Source organism: Silene latifolia, chromosome Y (genome assembly GCF_048544455.1).
Source record: "Silene latifolia isolate original U9 population chromosome Y, ASM4854445v1, whole genome shotgun sequence".
Classification (NCBI taxonomy): domain Eukaryota; kingdom Viridiplantae; phylum Streptophyta; class Magnoliopsida; order Caryophyllales; family Caryophyllaceae; genus Silene; species Silene latifolia.
The window spans coordinates 284466911-284490857 of record NC_133538.1 but is presented as its reverse complement, the minus strand read 5'-3'; the positions used below and the strand labels follow the sequence as shown (position 1 = coordinate 284490857).

General features: G+C 37.2%; 1 protein-coding gene across 1 annotated transcript; it reads right to left on the bottom strand.

The window, feature by feature from the left end:
• Positions 1–471: 471 nt before the first annotated feature.
• LOC141633580 (ubiquitin carboxyl-terminal hydrolase 7-like) lies at positions 472–23113 on the bottom strand. Its single transcript, XM_074446023.1, has 18 exons — positions 22958–23113; positions 22330–22472; positions 22139–22174; positions 21950–22057; positions 20645–20745; positions 20358–20484; positions 19846–19905; positions 19696–19763; positions 19031–19081; positions 14748–14856; positions 11142–11230; positions 5989–6058; positions 4955–5035; positions 4759–4854; positions 4611–4656; positions 1081–1200; positions 928–1002; positions 472–804 (listed from the first exon to the last, which is right to left on the bottom strand). The coding sequence occupies exons 1-18, from the start codon at positions 23004–23006 to the stop codon at positions 749–751; spliced, it is 1485 nt and encodes a 494-aa protein (XP_074302124.1). The 5' UTR covers positions 23007–23113; the 3' UTR covers positions 472–748.
• Between the last annotated feature and the right edge of the window lie 834 nt (positions 23114–23947).

Here is a 23947-nt window from a genome sequence, read left to right as displayed (position 1 = left end):
AGAGACACGATTTGAAACGAAAAAATCACCCAAACTAGATATGAGCCAAAGTCTCAAGTCACCAACTGTTCATAAAGAATTGTTAATAACATCCAAATTTGAAATCGTCGTTAGTTATCCGCAAGTTTTATATTTCAATTTGTGATCCGTTAGTTACATCTAACAATTTTTATTCCGAATTTTGATCTGTTAGTTACTTTTTCTCATTTCATTGGTTGGGTTTGCTGTTAATTATCATCCTTCTTTGTTAAATTTTATTTACATTGTTACTATAATAAACATGAAAATGCATTTAGAGGGTAAAAAGTGAAAGGGGGAAGAGATGGAGGGGTATTTTGGGATGAGCTTTGTATCAAAAAGCCAACGTTATAAAAGTCTACAGCAGTTAAAATGACTGCCAAAGGTCATAAATAAACGTCAAATTTGGGATTCTATGTAAGCCATCAATGCTGTGTACCTATTGAAATTATCGCAAATATTAGCCATTCCCGAAATTAGGGCTGGACCACAAATACCACTGATAATCAGAGCATTTGTTTAATCCCATGTCATAAGTAAACACGAGACACATTGGTATAAGTACAGTACCTAAGCAAAACCCATATGAGGCTAATGATCATCTTTCAAAAGAAAGCAGTGAAATAAACTTCCAAAGATTAAGGAAAAACGTTTGAAATTGAAGAATCTTGGACGTCACGCCATATAGGCGAGAAGGTATACGGATAGGTACCAACCATGAAGCATCAAGTTACTTGGGAATCGTCCGAGCCTTGTACATGCAAATGTAAGCCATATGCCAATCACCTAAGTTTGACAAAATAAACCCATTCAGTCCAGAAAGTTAGTTCAGACGCCGTATTCACAGATCCTCAGGCCAAAATGCCAAATGACATAGTTTTTTTATTTATTATCGTTTAAGTGGTTTACCTCCACCAGAGAGCTTCACAATGTCCTCCTCTCGTTGAGGAATTGGGTTGTCATCATCATATTCGACCCACTTACCTGAAACCAAAAAGATTTACCTTGAGATCAAAGAAATGGGAACACTTAAAAGTGAAAGGTAAGTAGTCAAGCACAAACCATTTTCTTGTTTCACCCAAGCAACATAGTGCCCTGAATCAGCACTTCTGCCCTTGTGGGTCAACACCGCAACTAAGTCGTAAACCCCAGTCAATTGTGTTTCCCTTTCAGGTAAACCATCTGCAATGGAGTAATAACATAAGGATGAAACATATTGCCATTTGTAATTCCTCAAAGGTGAGGTTTCTTAGCACAACTGCACCTAGGTTCAACGCAAGTAAGAGCATGTACTACAGGAGCTCTATAAGGTGCTCCCCACGGATGGAGAGTGGAAAGTGGTTTTTTTGCCCACAATATCTTACTTGAGAAAAAAAAATGAAGAGCAACTCTCCTTGCCTCAACCGAAAAGAAGAGAAGAGGTAGCTCTCAACTGAAAGTGAGCTATAGCTCATACATGTACTGACAAAGTGACAAGTGGAAAGTGATAACGTTTAAATTTATTTGCAAATGTTAATATAAAAGATATGGAGCCAAAAAAATAAGGTGGAGCGCATGTAAGAGAGCTTTACTATTGTAAATGAGTACTCTCCAAATTCTCTAGTGTGCATGCTCTATTACATGTACCTACAGATCAGGCTACAATTTCAGCATGACAGATAGCATATCAAAGTATTAAGATAGGCTGAGAGCGCAAGGCATTAGTAAGCTAGGCCTGAGTCTCCCCGTTTACTTGAATGTTGTAAATGAAATTTTGGACAGGAAACTGGAAGCAATTAAAATGGATTAAATAGATAAGGTGCGGTCAGTAAACCCTTGAGTTACAAACCTTTTAACGTCAAGAGGCCTTGCATGTGATGGTACAAAAATGTTATTTACTGAAAAACACCTTCATATGAGTTTTTAAAGAGGTCAAGACACATCACTCTCTAACCAGTCACCAATGTCAACATCATCAAATCCCTTTTCTTCTCATATCCACCCACAACTTCCACGAGATTCATTTACAACACATCTCAAAAATGCTCATTAAGATACGACCACAGAAACTCGCACAAATTCTCACACTTTGATACCACTACAATGTTTTAATCTCCATTTGTCATAATATTTTAGGAGCAAAGGGTCCAGATGATGGCAAAGGTATCCCGAATTATCCTCCAGTAGTATCTTCTATCAATTAATTAATTGTCAACTAATATAAATAAAGCATAATTAGCTAGAGAAAATGGCCATCAAGTAAACATATACTCCGTAACATTCCTTGATCAACCCCCTCCAAAATTCTAAACGAGAATTAAGAAACATGTCGTTCAGACAAGATGCTTCCAGAATCCAGCCGAATAATTTTATAACAGAAGGCAGGGTATTCTGTAAATGCCACCCTGGCGATTGCTTTGGTTGAACTTCTGTTCTGACAGTTCGAAACAATTTTCAAAATCATCCAGTTTCTAATTCTAGTTGAGAAACCCGAACACTGGCATGAAGCCAATTTTCCAACTTGATCTTTTCTCATTGCTTAATTCTTGTCCAACAATATTCCAAGAAGCATGATCTTTTTTACAATGGGGATGTCTGACAACATCACTTTTGAATAACCTAGTATTAACATTTGCTTCCATATATGCCTACCCAAATGACAAGTGATCAAAAATCATAACATTTTGATATTTCAGAGGGTAGGTGCATATCTTAAAGCATAAGTTGACGTTCCCTTCGAGATATTCATGGCACTTAGGAAATGAACTCAATTCCCGACATGCAGCCACCTGTCGTCTATAGACATGGTAGCTTTCAGGAAGGCCATATTTCTATGTCTATTTCAGATTTATGGTATAGGTAAGTGTATTTTTCAAATCATGGCCCGGGTCATTCGAGGGATGATGGTTTTGATTTTTTCTTCAATTTATGAGTTTTAAAACAAGGATATTATATCATGAGGTTGATATTCAATACAAAAAACAACATTATTTAAATATTAAAAAATCTAATGGTTAAAAGATATACGCTACTAACTAATTTTAACTCTCTCCACCTGTTTTCTTAGTTTTACAAGGCGCAAGGCTCGCCGAGGCAAGGAGGGCCCAAGGCAACAAAGAATGAGGCGAAGCCGCATGCCTTATAGACACAAGGCACGTCGTTTTTACAAACAAATTTTTATTGTGGAAAAAGTTTTATGCAATAGTTCCCTCTGATTTTAAAAAGGATTAACATGTAAACGAGTAAATGTTAGGGATTAGGTGCCAAAGAGAAGGGCACAAAAAAAGAATAAGAAAAAAAATATTGAAATTGCATAGTAGTGCGCCCCATTAGTTGCGCCTAGGCTACAAGGCAAAGAGAAGGGCACAAAAAAAGAATAAGAAAAAAAATATTGAAATTGCATAGTAGTGCGCCCCATTAGTTGCGCCTAGTCTACAAGGCACCGAGGCGTTTTGGCTAGTGCCTTATTGAGCCCTGGGCTTAAGCACGCCTTAGGCAAGCTTTTTTAAACTAAGTTAACATCCCCTTTGAGCCATGAAAACCTCAAATGTAATATAGAATTAACGGAAATTTCCCATGGTACCCTCGAACTTTGGCAGATTACACATGGTACCCCTCGTTTTAAGTTTCTACATATAATACCCCCGTGTTTAACTTTTTCCTTCCCAGAATACCCTTTGATAAAATTCCGTCATAACTCCGTTACTTATTTGACTAATGACCCATTCTTTTTTGTTATTTAATATACTAATCCCTCATGTTATACATTAAACCAACTTTAATATCTAAATCCTCAAACCACCCACTTCATCATCTTCCTCTTAATTGCCGCCACCTCCACCACCCTCGTTAACCATGACACCACCACGCCGCCACCATACCAGCCCCACCACTGCTGCCTATCTCCTCTTTCTCTCCCACCAATCTGTATTCCCCACATCCCCCCTCCCTCTGTAACGCCCACCCCGCGACGCCACGCTCCCCCACCGCCGCCCTTCCCACCACGTCGTCCCCTAACCCCAACAACCAACGCAAACCCTAAAAACCCAAATCTCAAATAAAACAATTGAATACTTACAAAATGAAAAAGAAAAATATATGAATGTGATCTTGAATTTGTAATTAACTAGGTTTGGCGTCAGTGTGGTGGCGTCGATGTGGTGGGAGGGGCGACGGTGGGAGGTGAGCGTGGCGTCGCGGGGTGGGCGGCACAGAGGGAGGAGGGACGTGGGGAGTACGGATTGGTGGGAGGGAAATAGGAGAGAGGCGGCCATGGTGGGACTGGTATGGTGGCGGCACGGTGGTCAATGAGAGCGGGAGCAGGTGGCGGCACTTAGAAGAAGATGATGATAATGGGTTGTTGGGGATTTAGATATTAAAGTTAGTTTAGTGTATATAATATGAGTTATTAGTGTATTAAATAAAATAAAGAGGGTTATTAGTGAGATAAGTAACGGAGTGATGACGGAAGTTTGATAAAGGGTATTCTGGGAAGGAAAAAGGTAAACACAGGGGTACCATATGTAGAAACTTAAAATGAGGGGTACCATGTGTAATCTGCCAAAATTCGAGGGTACCATGGGAAAAAACCGTAGAATTAAACAAGGATGCACCTTGGGAGGTTCCCGAAGATGATTCCCCGCAACCATTTGATGAAACCTGTAGGCAGATTAGATAAACTACACGAGTTAAATTTCAACTCACTGATTTCTGGATTAAATATAAGAATATATGATCAAAATGCAGTTGCAGATCGTCTACCTCTACATCAACCATCTTGATATCTTTACCCTTTGACCTAGAGCTCTTTTCACTGCGTTTCAGGCCCAGTTTTATACCCTCTTCATCTCTCAAGATCTGAAATACAGGCGTGACCACGAAGGGATTTCAAAATTTATAACCGTTGACAATCAGAAAATAAAACAAAAAAAAAAAAAAGTAGAAGACAATTACAAACCTGACGAGGACTCTCAAGCTTTTTTTTGAGTTTGTCTGAACAAAAATCAAAAACATCTAGCTCCAACGGATAATCAACTTTCTGCATAATATGATGAATAGGGTATAAAGGTTAGACCTAGCAAAACTGAACCGACCTATATGACCCGGCCCAATAAGGCCAATAAGGCTGAGCCATGTCACCTGAAACTACCTGACCCAAATATAAGCTGAAACCCGACCTGACCCTTAATCGACCAAATGTTGACCCGACCCAGCCCAAAACGACCGGATTGAACCGATCCGATATTACTAGTATTAAGTCATATTAAGTTAAATAATTTTTTATTCCAAAACACTCTAATAAATAATTAATTTTGTAAAATACTCTTCTAAGTCTTTCTTAGCCAAATTAGGTGATGTTTGGCCTTCTTGTGTAAAACAGCTTTTCCTTTTTAGAAGGAGTTTATTCACAAACTACTTTTTTGGAAAAGTTTTGATTGTTTGGCCATACTTTTGTAAAAGCGGTTTCTTATAAAATTTATGTTTGGCCTAACTGCTTTCATACCTTTTTTTTGTTCTGTTTTTTTTCATTAACCATGTTATTTGTAGATTCATCATTTGAATAAAAATTAACGTTTAAAAAATTTATGTAATCACTATATGATTACTCTTCAATTTTTAATTTTACACACCCTTGTCAAATCAAAATTATGCCAGCAAATATTGTGAGAGAAGTGAAGCAAATCAAAATAAGTGGAGTAACAACATAAATAAAGAAATAATTGTTTCTTGGAGTATAAAAAAAGGGCAAGACCCATACCCAAAAACGACCCTACTCGAAGTGACCCAAACCCGAACTGACCCGACAACTTCACATCGGAAATTGACCATGAAGGCTGGAACCCGAAATGACCATAACGAAACCCGACTGAATTTACCCATGTAGCACCTCTAGTAAAAGTTCTAAATTTACTGCTTAGGAAACATAACCTAAAAAAAAAAAAAAAAAGGTGAACCAGCCCAAATACCCAAATAACGTAGAAATGGGATTACCCGTAAGATTTTTGCCTTCTGATTCGACTCTCTCTTCCAGAAAAAGCGGACAAATTGAATGGTCAAGTACCTCCACCAAAAAGGAAATTTAGTAATGCTAGAGCATGATATGAAACAGAGCAAATCAGCTAAATCCTGGCCATGATTAGATGCCCAAGAAGAAGAATACAAGCAGCTAAAATATATCCAGTATTGTGCACAGTTCAAAGAAGCTGTGTAGACAGCGTTGGACCACTAACAATTAAAAAAATAAACACTTGCATATTTACATACTCCCTCCATCCCATCAATTAGTTATCTATTTCCGTTTTGGGGTGTAATTATTTAGTGGTCATCTGTTTTCTTTTGGGGTATGTTTTTTGTGTGGGGACAAGCATAAGAAAGAGTAAATAAGGTGTGGGGACAAGTACGAGAGAAGGGTAAATAAGGTATTTGGCCCATTTCCTTGGTCTTTGTGCCAAAAAAAAGTGATAACTATAGGCTGTGAAGGAGGGAGTATAAACTAATGTATTATATGCCCATATGACACGAAGACCGCCACAGACCCATAGTGCCTTGTCATTGACCTATGTGGCTCCAATGGATGTGTTGGTAAGCAAGGAATGATCGACTAAATAATGATGTGGTTAGGGAAAGGTAAGAGTTGTGCCCTGAAAGATATGATGATACAGGATTCGTTATCGTTAAGATAGTTGGCCTTGTGAGCAGCGGCGGATTTGGGGGGGGCACGTGCCCTCACGTGACGGAAAAAAAAAAAGAAAAAAAATACTGAAAATCTATGTTTACATATTTAGAGCGCCTATTTTTAGCATGATGATGCTCTTGGTCTGGTGGTAAGAGGCTTATAAACTTCCATGATAGTCTCGTGTTCGAATCTCACTATGGTTAGGTTTGGCTTATTTTTTTTGTATGTTCAAAGTTAGATTTAATTAATTAAATTTCAAAATGATGCTACAAGGGTTCGAACCTGGGACGTTAGGCTAGTATATTCAATGATTGTCCAACACACCAATTGCATACTAATATTGTTTGTTAAGCATATATATTTTTATATCTATAGAATTATACACTTTTAGAAGTAGTTCCATGTAAAATTTCCCATTGTCTTATAAATAAAGATTATGGTACTCTTTGGTTGATTTTTTTACTATTTTCATGACGATAATATATGAAATTGGATATTTCCTCTAAAATAATGCACTTGGGCTTGTTGGTATTTGGTTTAGCCGTTTAGGGTTTGTTGATATATTTTTTCTTTACGATTATATTATTATGTATTGACGATGAAAAATTTTAATGTATAAAAGTTGTCCGCAATTTTTTTTTTTTGGGTGTGCCCCCCTCTTTAGTCAAATCCTGCATCCGCCACTGCTTGTGAGACAAAGATATGCCTCGGTTTGAAGTCTCGAAGATTGGGATTGTAAACAATAAAAGGTTCCTTGGGATTAGAGAATATATCGCGAGGGAGAGGACGTTGTGGATGGACATAAAACCGGTGGAAAATGTGGTTTTGACTTTTTCTATTTGATTTTTTTTTAATATTATTATTTTCAAACATTGTAGACCTTTTTTACTTTAGTTTTCTCTCATTATAATCCTCAATGGTGATTCTTTTGAGTTGATTTGATTCTTTATGCTTTGGATTTTCACTTAATTTTTTTTTTTTTCGTTTTGACTTGGGTATAATGAACACTTTGTTTGAGAAAAGGCATTTTCATTTGCTGACTTATAGGAGTGGAGGAAATGCTAGTCAAATTGACTTCCTCTTGGTAAGGAATGTGTGGAGGAAAGAGTACACCGATTACAAGGTCATACCCGAACAAAGCATAGGCTAGTGGTGCTTGATTTTCGGGGTAGGAGAGACTTGAGGAAGAGAAAGTTAATCGGTGAGACAAGAATCAAGTGATGGAAGCTACAAGTGGAAAACCAACAAGCGTTTTTGGATAAGGTCGGAAGTAGCGATATTTGGTCGGATTGAAAGGAGAAAGATATAGATGCAACGTGGGATAAATCGGAGCATGTTGTAAAGGATTTGGCGAGGGAGGTGTTCGGGTAATCTAAAGGAAATAGACCAAGGACACATCTTGGTGGAAGATGAGGTGAGACAAGCGATAAAGACAAAGCGTGAATGTTACAGGGTTTTGAGGAAATGCATGAGTGATGAGAACTTTGAAAAGTACAAGGAGGCTAGACGAGCCGCTAATAAAGCAATGCGTGATGCGAGTGCAAAAGTCAACCAGGAAGTGGACACGAGAGAAGGATATCTATAAACTGGCCAGCATAAGAGACCGAAAGACGGAGGGATATTGGGAGAGTTAGGTGCGTGAAAGATATGGACGACAAGGTTGTGGTTCATGATGACGAAATAAAGGCTAGATGGTGTTCTTACTTTGATACTCTATTCAATGTACATCAGGAGCAAGGTTTTGGGGATGTACAAGTAACACCAAGCATGGTTAATCGGGAATTTGTGCGTGGAATACATAAAAGTGAAGTTAGAAAGGCGTTAAGGAAGATGGGGTCGAAGAAAGCCGAGGGACCGGATGGTATACCCATAGAAGTTTGGAGGTGCCTGGACGAGAAAGGAATCGAATGGGTAACCATGCTCTTGAACAAGATTTGGAGGAGCAACAAGATGCCATCGGCTTGGAGGAGAAGCACTCTTGTCCCTTTGTATAAGAATAAAGGTGATGTTCAAAAGTGTTCCAATTATCGGGGAATTAAACTTATGAGTCATACGATGAAGTTATAGAGCGAGAAAAGATGGAGAAGAGAGCGAGAAAAGATGATGAAATAACGTGGGGAAAGGTGAAAAGGGTTAAAGAAGAGAGAGAAATGTGGGGAAATGTTAAAATATAAAAGAAGAGAGAGGCGACAGTGCATATTTAATGGTCTATTAATCTATTTTATTTCCCCATAAAATTACTCACATGCAATTGAAAACTGAAAAGTTTGACTTTTGAAATAAATTTGTCCGTTCCCCTGTAAAAAAAATGATATTAATAAACTATATTTACTATTTATTTGTAAGCTTTTAATTTTGAAGTGTCATCGGTGTCTCTAAAGTCGGTCAAGACACTTGTTTGACCGCATCTCCGTGTCACTTAAATTTTAGAATACGCGTCGGATACGACACTTCTTTGCCGAGTCAGGTGTAGACATCTCGGATAACCAATTTGGATTTATGCTTGGATGTGATTTTTATCGTGAAATAGTTGATGGAACGCCATCGGGACAAGAAGAAGAGACCTGCACATGGTTTTTATTGACTTGGAAAAGGCATATGATAGGGTACCGAGATAAGTTTGGTGGGCTTTGGCGAGAAAGGGTGTGTCTCGAAAATATATTGACTTCATAAAGGACATGTATGAGGGTGCTAGTGCAAGTGTTCCCATTACCATTGGGGTGCAACAAGGTTCCTCACTTAGTCCCTTTCTCTTTGCTATAGTTATGGATGAGTTCAGAAGGGATGGATATTCAGAACGACATCCCTTGGTGTATGATGTTTGCGGATGATATTGTGTTGATTGATGAGACGAAAGAGGGGGGTCGAGAGAAAGTTGGAAATGTGGAGGCATACTTTGGAGACTCGTGGGTTTAGGCTAAGCAGGAGTAAGACCGAGTATTTGAGGTGTCAGTTCACTAAGTTCAGTAACGTGGCAGGGTAGGGTCGAGATCGACAGGGGTGGGGAGTATTACTTTCGATGGAAATGTTGTTGAGGGATCAGATTTCTTTCGATATCTAGGATCTATTATTCAATTATTATTCAAAAAGATAGGGAGTTAGACGGAGATGTGGCTCACATAATTAAAGCGGGATGGTTGAAATGGAAAAGTGCTACAGGGTTTTTATGCAATAAAGATATGCCAGGATTAAAGGGAAAATTAGGCTTCCCTTACTTTACGGCTCCGAGCGTGGGCTATGAAACATTGTCACATTGAAAAGATGAGTGTGGCGGAGATGCGTATGTTGAGGTGGATGTGCGGCCATACAAGGAAAAATCGATTAAGGAATTAGGTGATTAGGGAAAAGGTGAAAGTGGCGCCAATAGAGGACAAGATGATGGAAAACCGACTAAGATGGTTTGGCCATGTGAGAATGAGACCTATGGACGCACCCGCTAGCCGCAACAGAAAAGGTTGCTAGGGGTAGAGGGAGACCAAAACAGACACGATATGAGATTTCTCGGGTTAGATGAGGAAATGGTGACGGAGAGGGCACAATGGAGGGCAAGGATACATGTGGATTTTTAGTATTTGACGTTATTTGAGATATTTGATGTTTTTATTTAATTTTAAAAAAATTATTTGTTCTTTTCGGATATATTACACCTTTTTACCAACAACTTTCTTATATATTAATACTTGGTTCACTTTTAAGGTATTTCCGGACCCTTAAGTTTTACTTCGGTTTTCAAAATCGTTTTAATCTTTATTCTCGATTTAAATTCTAAGTTTTTATAAAAGAAATTCGGATTTCGATTTTAAAACCTATAAGTCTACCTGCCTTTTGTATTATGTTTAACTCCCTTTTTGTTTTTCACTTTTTCTTTTCTATTTTTTTGCATTGAGGTGTGCGTTCACCCATGGACGGCTCCAAAGGATGATTCATGTCAACCGACCCCAAATTATTTTGGGATTAAGGCTATAATGTTGTTGTTATTGTTTTGTTTTGTTTTTTTGAAAAAAAAAAAAAAAAAAAAGATTCTTTATCTACATCTCTTGAAAAAGAGGGTTTTAGCCTTTAGGATTTTCATAGCTTTATTTTTTTAAACCAACTAATTATCATGTTTTCAATTTTTTTATTTTGTTTATGCAACCGGTCATTAACAGGTTTCAAGCTGATCCTAACTCATTTTGAGATTAAGGCTATGAAGTTGTTGTTCTTATATTTGCAATTCCTTCTCCCCTTCTTTCCTCTCCCATTTCTTTCATCTTCCTCTCTTCAAGCACGTAATGGTAGCACTTTCTCACCTGTTCTTTAAGGTTATTTCACCACTAACAAAATTCAAATCATCAAACTCACAAAAGCACAAGCAAGTGTATGTGTGCTAATGTACATTAATATACTAATCTTGTTGATATCTTGTCAAGGTAGAATATAACTAGCCATGCATCAAAACTAGCAAATTTTGACTAAGAAAATCAAATACCTCGGCAAACCACTAATACGTGATTCTTTGAAGTATATTGCACTACGTCGTAAAGTAGGTGAGTTTTTCTCAAGCTCGGATTTTAGGCCCTGCAGAGTGATAAGCAACAATGTTAGTCAATACCAGGGTTACCGGATTCGCAATTCGTTCAATTCGCTTTCTTAATTCTAATTCGCGATTCGCCCAATTTAGCGAATTCAATTCGCTTGCGAATTACATTATTTTAAAATTCGGTAATTCGTCGAATCCAATTCGCAAAAGGATTATCCTTTTATATCAACAAAGCTAAAAAAAAATCATCTTCCTGTCAGAAATCAAAATCAAATTAAAGCTAAATCTACAAATCTACAATAGTGAATCAAATCATTGTGCTTGGCTTCAAAGTTCAAACTTCAAAATAACCAGGTATCTTGTCTATACTTCAATTTTTCCTGATTTTTTTTTTGTTTTTAGCATAATCATATAATTCGCTCATCTCAGCGAATAATTCGCGAATTGGGACGAATTAAGATGAAAATGAATTGCGAATTAATTCGTTCGAATTAATTCGCAATTCGGAGGGGGGCGAGCGAATTAGGTAACCCTGGTCAATACTATTCGAGTTGATGCACTTGTCATAGTTGCAAAGGAGAATTGGACCATCAGCCATCAAAATTTTGGGGAAAAGGGTTTTTTGTTGTTCAATAAGGAAATAGGCAAGACACCACAGAAATATTACACCTTATCGGAACCCATATTTAAATGCAAATATTGAGTGTAAGAAAAAAGTAACTCGACACATTGCACCATATTTTATTGGTTACCCCTTACAAGCTTATCATTTCCTCATACTTCAAGCCTCCTATTTAACAGAAGAAGAGTCATTTGGGTGAGTTGTGGTTTGACCCAATTTAACCAATAGCTTCCATCCCGAAAGCTGACCCAATATCTAATGTGACAGTCTAATGTCAATATTGTTACCGGTGATAAATGAAAAGGTAGACATGATTTACACTTAAGGGAAAATAGGGGGAAATTTATGGAGACTATGCGGCCATGTAAGGTTCCAAAATCAAAACAGGATGTACATGGGTCAAACAGAGTCACCATACACATACTCAAAGGAACGCTATCTTTCAGTTAGCCAAGTTACTAGTTACAAAATCCCATTTATATTGTCTCGATTCCCTTTTCGGTCCATCACACAATTACTTGGCTCCTTTCTAAAAAGAGCAAAATAATTAAGTTAGGCCTTGTTGTGGGCTGAGCTCACATGAACAACCAAAAACTTAATGGAGCTAAACTGAACTGAAGTGAGCTGAATTTAAATGGATATAACTTAACTAAACTAGAATTTTAACTTCAAATTAACTAAACTTAAATCAAACTTACTTAAACTTAAATTAAATTAACTTATTAAACTTTATTATCTTAATTAAATTTGAATTTCACATTACTCTTAATTTTAATTAACTTAGCATAAATTAACTTACTTAAACTTAAATTGACTTGACTTAACGAAACTTATACTCCCTCCTAGTCTTGATAACCTTCCTTATTCATGGGTGACACAAGATTTAAGGGTAGGGTTTGATTAAATAAGCACAAAGTATTGTTGTGGGGTGAGTTAATTAGAGAGAGGGAAGGTATTGTGAGGTATTGTTGTGGGATGAGGTGATTAAAATAAGCATAAAATATGGGTATTGTGGGGGTATTGTTGTGGGGTGAGGTGATTAAAATAAGCATAAAACTTTACCAAAAAAAGGAAATAGGAAAGGTATAGTGAATAGACGAAAAAGGAAATAGGAAGGTTATTTAGAATAGGAGGGAGTATTAATTTAGATTAACTTGGCTTATATTAAATGTAAATTAACATAGCTTCGATTAAAATTAAAATTTAAATTAACTAACTAAATTTAACTTGAATAAAACTTAAGTTAACCTAGTAAAACTGAAGTTAACTTTAATTAACTTTACTTAACCTTAGCTAGACTTAAGTTGATTTGATTTAACTAAATATAGCTTAACTTAATTAAACTTAAATTATTTTGAATCAAATTAACTTTGTTAAATTAAAATAAGTTAATAACTTTAAATTTAACTTAACTAACCCTAATTTTACTTGATTTAACTTAAATCAACTTTCATCAATTAAACTTAACTTAAATTAACATAATTAAACGGAGTTTATTTTCGCAGTACAACTTTTACTCATTTTATTACTTTTTACCCCAAAATTTCCATTTGATACCCTTTACTAAAAAAACACATTAACCATATTTTCTATACCTTCTCTCTATTATTAAAACCAATTTTCTTCAACCTCCTCAAAAATTTTCAACTATGAACGATGATTCGAATCAAGAGGAGTCATTTAATTCGCTAATCCTATATAAATAATTTAATTTGTTTTTTTTTTATAATTTGTATTCCTTTTTTATTAGGGTTTTATGTTTAAATTAATAAATTGTTAATTAGTATATGGAGGGTTTGTTGTTGGTGTTTTAGCATATTGAGTCGCCGGTATGAGTCGATGGTAGTTGGCTCTCGACAGTAGTAACAACGGTGACGAAGGGTGTGGTGTTATTAACGGCGGAGTTGTTCGATGGAGGTTTAGCATATTGTTTGTTTGATGGAGGGTTGGTTTATGGTGACGGACGGGTGTTTTACGGTTGGCCGGTAAAGTGGATCACGTCGTAGTGGTTGCCGGCGAAGTGGTGTCCGACGAAGTGATGGCAGGCGAAGGGGTGAACAGTACATAGTAGTGGGTTGTTGTTTGTGAAGATTGGACATAATTGAACCTTTATTTTCTATGTACTGTATTGCAATTGCAATTGCTTTGTTTTTTTTATTCCTTTTACTTTTTTTGTTATGTAGTATGCACAAAACTTATGTGTAATATATAAACGAAGTACATAATTTATCAACACATTAAATATTTATTTATACAGTAAATTTTAGACGAATGAATGTATTGACATTAGAGAGAAAAAACCTTAGAGAGAGGTTAGAGAGGGAAAATACGAGTGGAAATGAGAAGGGCAATATGGTCACAAGCGTACTGGGATGAGTAAAATGCGTACTACGAAAATCAGGACCCTAATTAAATTATCAACTAAAATTAGGTTTAATTTAACTCTAAGTAAACATAAATTAACTTACATTAATTAAACTTAAGTTAGCTTACATTAGCATATTTAAGTTATAAATAATTAAACTTTACTTCATTAACTTAACTTAAAATAACATTTCAAGATTAACTTGAATTAACTTAACTTAATTAAGCGTAACCGAACTTCAATTAACATAAATCAATTAAATGAAATATAAATTAACTTATTTTGATGGAGCTTTGTACTGTCCTTAGTTAATTGGTAAAGGTAATGGGATAAATCTACATTTAAATTTATTAAGTCAGGTGGTAATAACTATCACTAAATCTTAGATAAGACCTCTTGCCAAATGGGGACAATATACATGTAACGAAAGGAGTAATAGATAAAGGCAAAAAGCCCATGAAATCCACAATTACACAAAAAATAAACGAATTACATGCAACAGTAAGAGGGAAAGTAAAATTATTATTATTTACACAAAATATGAAGAGTTCAATCTAAATAAGCTTACATGTTTCAGCCCTTCATGCAAATGATTGACCTCATGGGATATGTGACATTTAAGTGCAAATGTTGATTCCACTTCTGTAGTTTCTTCGCCACTTTCTTGGCAATATACCCTAGCATAACAAAGGAAAAACTGCATAAGCATCAAAGATACCACTATTATGTACATCTAATCAATAATCACTGAATACTAGTTTTCTTCCTTTTGTGCTATTTTAACCAATACTAGTACGGAGTAATATTTATGAATGACAATGTTCCCAAGTAATTTTTGCCTCCACAACATACTATAATTATTCAATCAGGACTGTGAGTGTTTTCGAGCATTCACTGCCGGTCCGAAGCCCGGATAAAGGAGGAAGGTTGCGGTAGGTCTGTGGCAAGCCAGCATAAAAACTTAGTCACATTTTATGGACATGAATCGGAATTTAATCATCGTTGGGGCGTCTCCTCATAAGCGACGCGCTGCACTTCTTAGACCCGGGTGTAGTGAAAAGTATGTGAGGGTTGTTAAGTCGTCGCCCGAAAACGACGCGCCATCTTTACACCTGGGGGTGATGTCAAATAGGCAAGGGTGCGCTAATTCTTCTATACCAGGTGTAGTGAAAAATATGCAAGGGTTGTTAGGTCGTCGTCCGAAAGCGGCGCGCCACCTCGAAGTATGGGTGTGGTGTCAAATAGGTTTGGATCTAGGAAGCATGATCAAGAGCGGGTAAAGAAATCAGGGCATGACTTTAGGAAGGGTAGTAGGTTACGTTTTGGTACTTGGAATGTTGGCTCTTTGACAGGGAGATTAGCCGAGGTAGGGGAGGTTATGAAAAGGAGGAGAGTGCATATAATGTGTCTACAAGAGACAAAGTGGGTCGAAGATAAAGCAAGGGTGATAGCGCCTTGGGGTTATAAGCTTTGGTACACGGGTAAAGACAAAAATCGTAACGGAGTGGGTATTGTCATTGATAAAGATTACATCGATGATGTGGTAGAAGTATCGAGAAAGAGTGATAGGATTATGAGCATTAAGCTTGTAGTCGGGGATGAGGTGCTGACTGTTATAAGTGCTTAAGCAGCTCAAGTAGGATTGGATGCTTCTTTTCGACGAGCCTTCTGGGAAGATCTGGAAGAGGTTGTAGAACGAGTCCCTATTGGAGAGAAATTGATCATTGGTGGTGACCTCAATGGGCATGTGGGTACTAGTCGAGTTGGCTTCGAGAGTATTCATGGGGGTTTTGGGTTCGGGGAGAAATGAAGCAGGAAGTGACATATTAGATTTTGCTTAGATTTTGCTTTGGCTTATGACTTGGGTATAATGAACACTTGGTTCGAGAAAAGGCATTCCCATTTGGTGACTTATAGGAGTGGAGGAAATGCTAGTCAAATTGACTTCCTTTTGGTAAGGAATGTGTGGAGGAAAGAGTACACCGATTGCAAGGTCATACCCGGGAAAAGTGCCGCAACACAACATAGACTAGTGGTGCTTGATTTTCGGGGTAAAAGAGACTTGAGGAAGAGAAAGATAATCGGTAAGGCACGAAAGTGGTGGAAGCTACAAGGGGAAAACCAACAAGCGTTTTTGGATAAGGTCGGAAGTAGCGATATTTGGTCGGATTGCAAGGAGAAAGATATTGATGCAACGTGGGATAAATTGGAGTATGTTGTAAAGGATTTGGCGAGGGAGGTGTTGGGGGAATCTAAAGGCATCTTGGTGGAACGAGGAGGTGAGACAAGCGATAAAGACAAAACGTGAATGCTATAAGGTTTTGGGGAAATGCACTGAGTAATGAGAACTTTGAAAAGTACAAGGAGGCAAGACGAGCCGCTAAAAAGGCAGTGCGGGATGCGAGGACAAAAGTTAACCAAGAAGTGTATGTGAGGTTGGACACGAGAGAAGGAGAGAAGGATATCTATAAACGGGCTCGGATACTGGGAGAGTTAGGTGTGTGAAAGATATGGACGACAAGGTTCTGGTTCAGGATAACGAAATAAAGGCTAGATAGAGTTCTTACTTTGATACTTTATTCAATGGACATGAGGAGCAAGGTTTTGGGGATGTAGAAGTAACACCAAGCATGGTTAATCGGGAATTTGTGCGTAGAATACAAAAGAATGAAGTTAGAAAGGCGTTAAGGAAGTTGGGGTCAAAGAAAGCAGAGGGAGCGGATGGTATACCCATAGAAGTTTGGAGGTGCTTCGGGGAGAAAGAAATCGAATGGGTAACCATGCTCTTCAACAAGATTTGGAGGAGTAACAAGATGCCATCAGCTTAGAGGAGAAGCACTCTTGTCCCTTTGTACAAGAACAAAGGTGATGTTCAAGAGTGTTCCAATTATCGGGGAATTAAACTTATGAGTCATACAATTAAGTTATGGGAGCGGATAATCGAGCAAAGGCTTAGGAGATGTGTACACATCTCGGATAATCAATTTGAATTTATGCCCCGGAGATCGACTATGGTTGCGATTTTTATCATGAGACAGTTGATGGAACACCATCGGGACAAGAAGAAGGACTTGCATATGGTTTTTATTGACTTGAAAAAGGCATATGATAGGGTACCAAGAGAAGTGCTTTGGTGGGCTTTGGCGAGAAAGAGTGTCTCGAAAATATATTAACCTCATAAAGGAAATGTATGAGGGGGCTAGTGCAAGTGGTAGCACTAATGTTAGGAGAACGGGTGAATTTCCTATTACCATCGGGGTGCACTTAATCCTTTTCTCTTTGCTATAGATGAGTTGACAAGGGATATTCAGGACGACATCCCTTGGTGTATGATGTTTGCCGATGATATTGTGCTGATTGATGAGACGAAAGAGAGGGTGGAGAGAAAGTTGGAATTGTGGAGGCATACTTTAGAGACTCGTGGTTTAGGCTGAGCAGGAGTAAGACCGAGTATTTGAGGTGTCAGTTCACTAAAGTGGCGGGGTCGAGATCGACAGAGGCGAGGAGTATTATTTTCGATGGGGATGTTGTTAAGGGGTCATATTTCTTCAGATACCTAGGATCTATTATTCAAAAGGATGGGGAGTTAGACGGAGATGTGGCTCACATAATTAAAGCGGGATGGTTGAAATGGAAGAGTGCTTCAGGGTTTTTATGCGATAAAGATATGCCCCAAAGATTAAAGGGAAAATTTTATCGCACGGCAATTAGGCCTGCCTTACTTTACGATTCTGAGTGTTGGCCGTGAAACATCGTCACATTCAAAAGATGAGTGTGGCGGAGATGCGTATGTTGAGGTGGATGTGCGGACATACAAGGAAAGATCGATTAAGGAATGAGGTGATTAGGAAAAAGGTAAAAGTGGCGACAATAGAGGACAAGATGATCGAAAATTGACTAAGATGGTTTGGCCATGTGAGAAGGAGACCTATGGACGCACCGCCAGGAGGTCGGAGACTTGGAGAATGTGAAAAAGGTCCCTAGAGGTAGAGGGAGACCGAAACAGACATGGTTGAGAGTGATAGAGCACGATATGAGATTTCTGGGGCTTGAGGAGAGTATGGTGACGGAGAGGGCACAATGGAGGGAAAGGATACATGTGGATTTTTAGTATTTGATGTTTTTTTGACATATTTAGTGTTTTTATTTAATTTTTAAAAAAAATTATTTGTTCTTCTCTCCTTTATTACACCTTTTTTACCAACCACTTTCTTATATAGTTCTAAAGGATGATTCATGCCAGCCGACCCCAAATCATTTTGGGATTAAGGCTCTGATGTTGTTGTTGTTGTTGTATTCAATCAGGCCTAGCCTTAATACCAGTGAAGAACTGTACTTGAAGATCCCCCCAAATCCCCCCCCCCCCAACCCAAACCTAATCCCTTTACTGGTGCAATAGAGGTGATTAGTTAGTGAATGAATGCTTAATTACAATCCCTCCTTTTCTTTGATACCTTCTGCTTTCAAAATGGCACATTACTTCAAGAAAAAATAATACTCGGTAATCAATATAAAAGTAAGAGAAAAAGTAGATGAGCCACTTGCACGAGATAGATGTGGAAGACCAAAAAGAGGAAGTGGAGGAAATCAAATAAATAGACCAAAAAGAAGAAGTGTAAGAAATAAAGAAAAGGAGAGAGTACTTTAGAATAAAGTATTAACTATTGTGATGAATGGTGAAAGAAATGGGACGAAGCAAGAAGAGTAGCCATAGGAAAGCTGAACTCATGCAAGTAATCAACTTTCTAAACCACTGTAATGTGTTTGTCTGTCTCAAGATCGAGGAAATTACATGCCACAAAAAGAAGAGTGCGGCTAAAAGAAAAGAGACGCAAATAACTGCAAATTTACCTGCTCGCAAGGTCAACTCCAAAAAGGGCCTTCACAGCACTGAGATTGTCACTGCAGAAGGATATTGAGAGGATGAAGCACGATTAAAATTTTACAATTATCTAGTGATCCAAGCCTCAAAACGTACATTTTATGGGATGGAGGGAGAAAATGAACCAGAAGAAAGAAATTCACTCAATTGGAGATGAATGGTAGCTTCCAATAAAGTAAAACAACACATGGAGTATTTAATCTTTCTTTCTTAGACCCAACAAGTTACTCTATGAATATATGTAAACAGCTTTTATTCCCCGTGGTCCACTACCACCTAAACCATACGACGACACAAATTAGGCAGAAACAAGCACCGGGTATGTTAATGCTAAAAGGTTAATGCTTAATTTTTTTTTTCCCTGAACCATGCAACATAATCAATTGATATTGACAAATATTAAACCTCAAGTACTTGAAAATAGTAGGACCTATTTTGGAAAAATTTAAAAAAAAAAAAAAAAAAAAAAAAAATATTCTTCCCTCCATTTGTAATTTCACAACGTAAACAGAATACATAAGGAATAACGGCGCCTCCAAAAAGGCTATAGATAAACAAGAATGAACAAGTACAAAGGTGTTCAACCAAAAAAATTAGAAAGGAATGTAGAGGGGCTTCGAGAAGGATGAGGTACCCAGCACTTGATGATTTGAGAGACTGAGAGAGGGTGTACAGAAGTTGTGTCCAACATTCTTCTGCATCCTGTCATGTCATTACCGAAAAAAGCATGTCAATTAAACATATAAGGTAAGTTCATAAATTAAGCTTATAACTACGGTTGAACCTGCTGCATAAAAGAACCATTATGAAGCTGGCCAAATTGAGGAAACTTCTTCCGTAAAACCTGCAAAAATAGAAGAAATTTTTTCATTAACCAACACTGGACAAGCAAAATCAACACAAATAACATAACTATTCATTCCAATATGTAGCCACTATGATCCATCATTCTCCTAATCAATTTTCCTTACCCTAAGACCGAAAGACATCGCCATAGGAGATAATCACAAAATATCAGACAATTTGAGATATCTGATAAGACAAGGTCGAAAATTATAATTTCCATGATGAAACTTCAGCTCATGTCAACATCTACTGTCAACATCTACAGGCTTGTGAGTTGGGAAAATGGACCATGAAAAGTCATGCCCCGCAGCATTTAAGCATTTTACATGACTATCACATTTACGAAAGAAGTCATAGAACTTAAATGTGGATGGAGAGATCATAATACACAGGAAATCATAGTTCTTAATCACCCACACACCCACCCAAGTAAAGGTGAGAAGAACGAACCATCCAAAATTGCATAGGTGCCACTGGTTTGGCATTTTTATCAAGGTCACTAAATAAATCTTTGGTTGCGACAGTCAAGAGATGAGAGGTTTGATCTAAATCATTGCTCCTGCCAGATTGTGAGTACCTGTAGAAAATGAAATTTAGTCGATTGCCACTCAGACTGAAAAAGGAAAAATAAATAATAAATAATAAATAAAAGAAGCCCTTGGGAAAGCAATGAGAGAACATTATTCAGATTCAGACAAATGCAAGTCCACTGTTATAAGAAAGAAGAAAAAACTCACTCCAAGAGAGCAGATTTTAGCTCAGGAACCGAGTGCAGGCATTGAAGTGTTGAGTTCATGTAGCATGTATTTCCCAAATTAAAAAGACCGGCAGAATAGCCCTGAAAAAGAATCAAAATAAAGAAATGGCAACAAAATTCTAACAATGGGAAACAGTGTTGACAGTTTTGAATGATGACTCATGTTAACCAACACCAATCATTGTGGACTCACTTTATAGTTGTTCTTGTGTTTCTTCATTCTCGTGAGACAATGAGAAACAAATAGTCACGCTAAACTACTTGATTTCTTCGCTAAAGAACATTTCAAGTCTTGCAAACCCTTCTTTTGCTGGCCAGACCAAAACTAAATAAAGAGTTGTTGGAGCCTTTGATTTCCAGATAATTACAGCAGACTCGTGACTCACAACATAAAGGTTACGGAAACATACTTGATTTCTTTGCAGCCAAATCATCTTTTAATCTCCATTTACTAACAAGATCAATGGATGAAAACATAATTCGAACAAGGTAACTCCGAAAGTACTTTGTAAGTGTACAAAAATGTCAAAAAAGTACATGGAAAACAGCTATTTGATCTAACTTGACCAACCGAAGGTGACCTAATAAGAAATTACCCGACATGGAAAGATCTGAAAGGAGTAATTCAAAACAAAACCAAAAAAAAGTAAAAAAAAAAAAAAAAAAACCCTTTAATAGTGACACCCAACAAGTGTTCACCAGGAAATAAGCGGACGTGCATTGACCCGAAACCGATCTGAATGACCGAAATCTGACTATAACTAGGCTCCTGAACTTGCACAATAACTAAGCAAAGGCACGCTAGCAACCAAACATCCTTCAGGGAAGAAATATTGGAACACGCAACTTGTCCACAACACACTAGGAGATGGAGGAAAACAAGTGAGTGTTACCTTGTAGGAGAAAAGGGAAGGACCCATTTTCCCTACCCCTCCAAATCCCTCGAACCTATATTTCTAGCCAAACAAGGGATTTTGTCTCCCTCCAAATCTCTTCGTCCAAACGAAGGGTAAAGGTTGCACATACTAATCATGTGATCTAACTTTTTTATATTGCAACTTTGTAAGTTAATATTGTTAACCAAAGGTGTTAGTCTACAAGAGAACAACAGAACAAGAGAGAAGCTAGATGACACACAAGAATACAAATTATATTCTTTATACCTATAGCTCACATATAACACTTGTTTTCCTACCACGTTGTTCAAGTAGAAGGTAAACAGCCAACATAACTATCTTCTCCTCAAAAAAAATAAACAAATGAAGCTTAATCCTAGGACTCATACCAAATTTAATGCTTGTTCCTCCTCTGGTAGATCCTCCACGAAGACAGGACCTTTCTCAGGGGCCTTTATTATCTCATCAGCGGTTCCCATCATCATCAATTTCTGACCCTGGAAATCGAGAATGGATCATAAGCAATAGGAAACAGCAATAAAACTTTGATTGTTGAGGGGGGAAAAAAGATTGCAAACCTCTTTGACTCCAACCACTGCCCAGTCTGCATCATCCTGATTGTGAACGGAACACTTAATTATCAAACAAATTCAAAACTTGTATATATGTATATAACTAAAAAATCTTTCAACAGAGTTTCAGACGTAGTCATCCCAACGTATTTCATGCTGAACAAAAACAAAGCACATATTTTCCATTATTTTATTACCTTAAGTAAACCACCTTTAACCATAATTTTTTGTCTTTCAGGTGGAACGCCAGTAAGATCAAACAACTGGCACTTGAAAAGAAAAGGTGACTGAGTTGCGTCAATTTCTACGGGAAACGTCTTTTTTTGCCACTTAACACTCACTGCAAATAAGGAAGAATAACAATCAAATTACGAGTTAAAGATACAAAGCATACAAGCAAGAACTCAGAGCAGTCACACGGTCAAACCATAAACCCCATTGGACAATATGCGGTGAACAGAAACTTGAACGACCAAAAAAAAGTCATTGGGCAGTCAAATACACAGTTTACAGGGTTTGATTTCCACACAAAAAAGATGATACCGGAATACTATTCCATTCAATCATATAATCCAAATCTACGGTGTTGAAAGTCGTAACAAGGCAACAGATCATATGAGATAAGCACAAATCATCACAAAATAGAATACTATTGCCACACAAAATAGCATAACAAATTAAACCAGCAAAATGGTTAATACGAGTAAACACAGAAATAATTGGGTAAAACATGTTATAAAAAAGAGCAAGCATTTACGAACCCTAGCAAATTAGAAATACAATTGATTTGATTAGAATAGAGAAAGATAGGAACGAGTAAAGAACCTCGTAGAGTGTGGGCACCACCATCGTTGGTTTTAGAAGGATCCTCCATTGAAGAATACGAAGAAGAAGAAGAAGAAGATTAACAGCGAGGCAGAGGAGAGAAAGATGAGGAATAGGGAGTTGGTGATAACTGGAAATCAATATGTATCTATCTATAGGAAGCTTTTTTTTCGAGCGATTATAAATTATAGAGAGTTCAATATTTTCAAAACACTTCGGCCTCGTTTGGTTCATCTAGGAATTTAATCGACACCGGAATATCCAATTCATGTGAATTATTTTCCTGTATACGAATTCACATGAATTCGGAAAAGTCGTTTGGTTGCGCATGCGGGAACTAAATTCCACAAAATTCCTTGGAAAATTGAATGCATACATTTTGCCAAAAAATTGGCAACCAAACACACACCACTTTTTACAATTCATGGGATTTTTATTTTCCTATGAATTGAAAGGGCAACCAAACTGAGATCTTAACAATCCAAGCTTTGTACGTATAACAAAGATAATAAAGATAATATATACAATTAAAAAATAGATCAACTAATCTAGGCAAGTTCTAATAGAATTCTAATTAGCTTTAAAAGATAAGAGTTTAAAAGCACAATTACGTTTAGTCCAAAACTATATATTCAATGCGCCCGTCCCGTCCCTCCCCCCACATAGTTCACAATTAACTTCTTTCTGTTATTTAGTTTTGGTACTTTTTTTTTATTTGCCCATAATAATGACATTGATCCCTTTATTTTTCTATTTTTGCAGCACAAATACGTTTACTTCGGAAGGATTTCGTGCATTATTGTGGTGTTTGCGTAGGCTCTATACAGATAAAGGTACCAATTAGCAACGTCAAACCTAATATTATTGAAGAAAACCGAAAAATAAAACCCTCTTAACAATGGTGTTACAAGATCAATACCAAATAGGTAGCTAGCTATTAACATGTTTTTGATATTTGATTTATGATTGTTTTATGAGTTACCATTATTT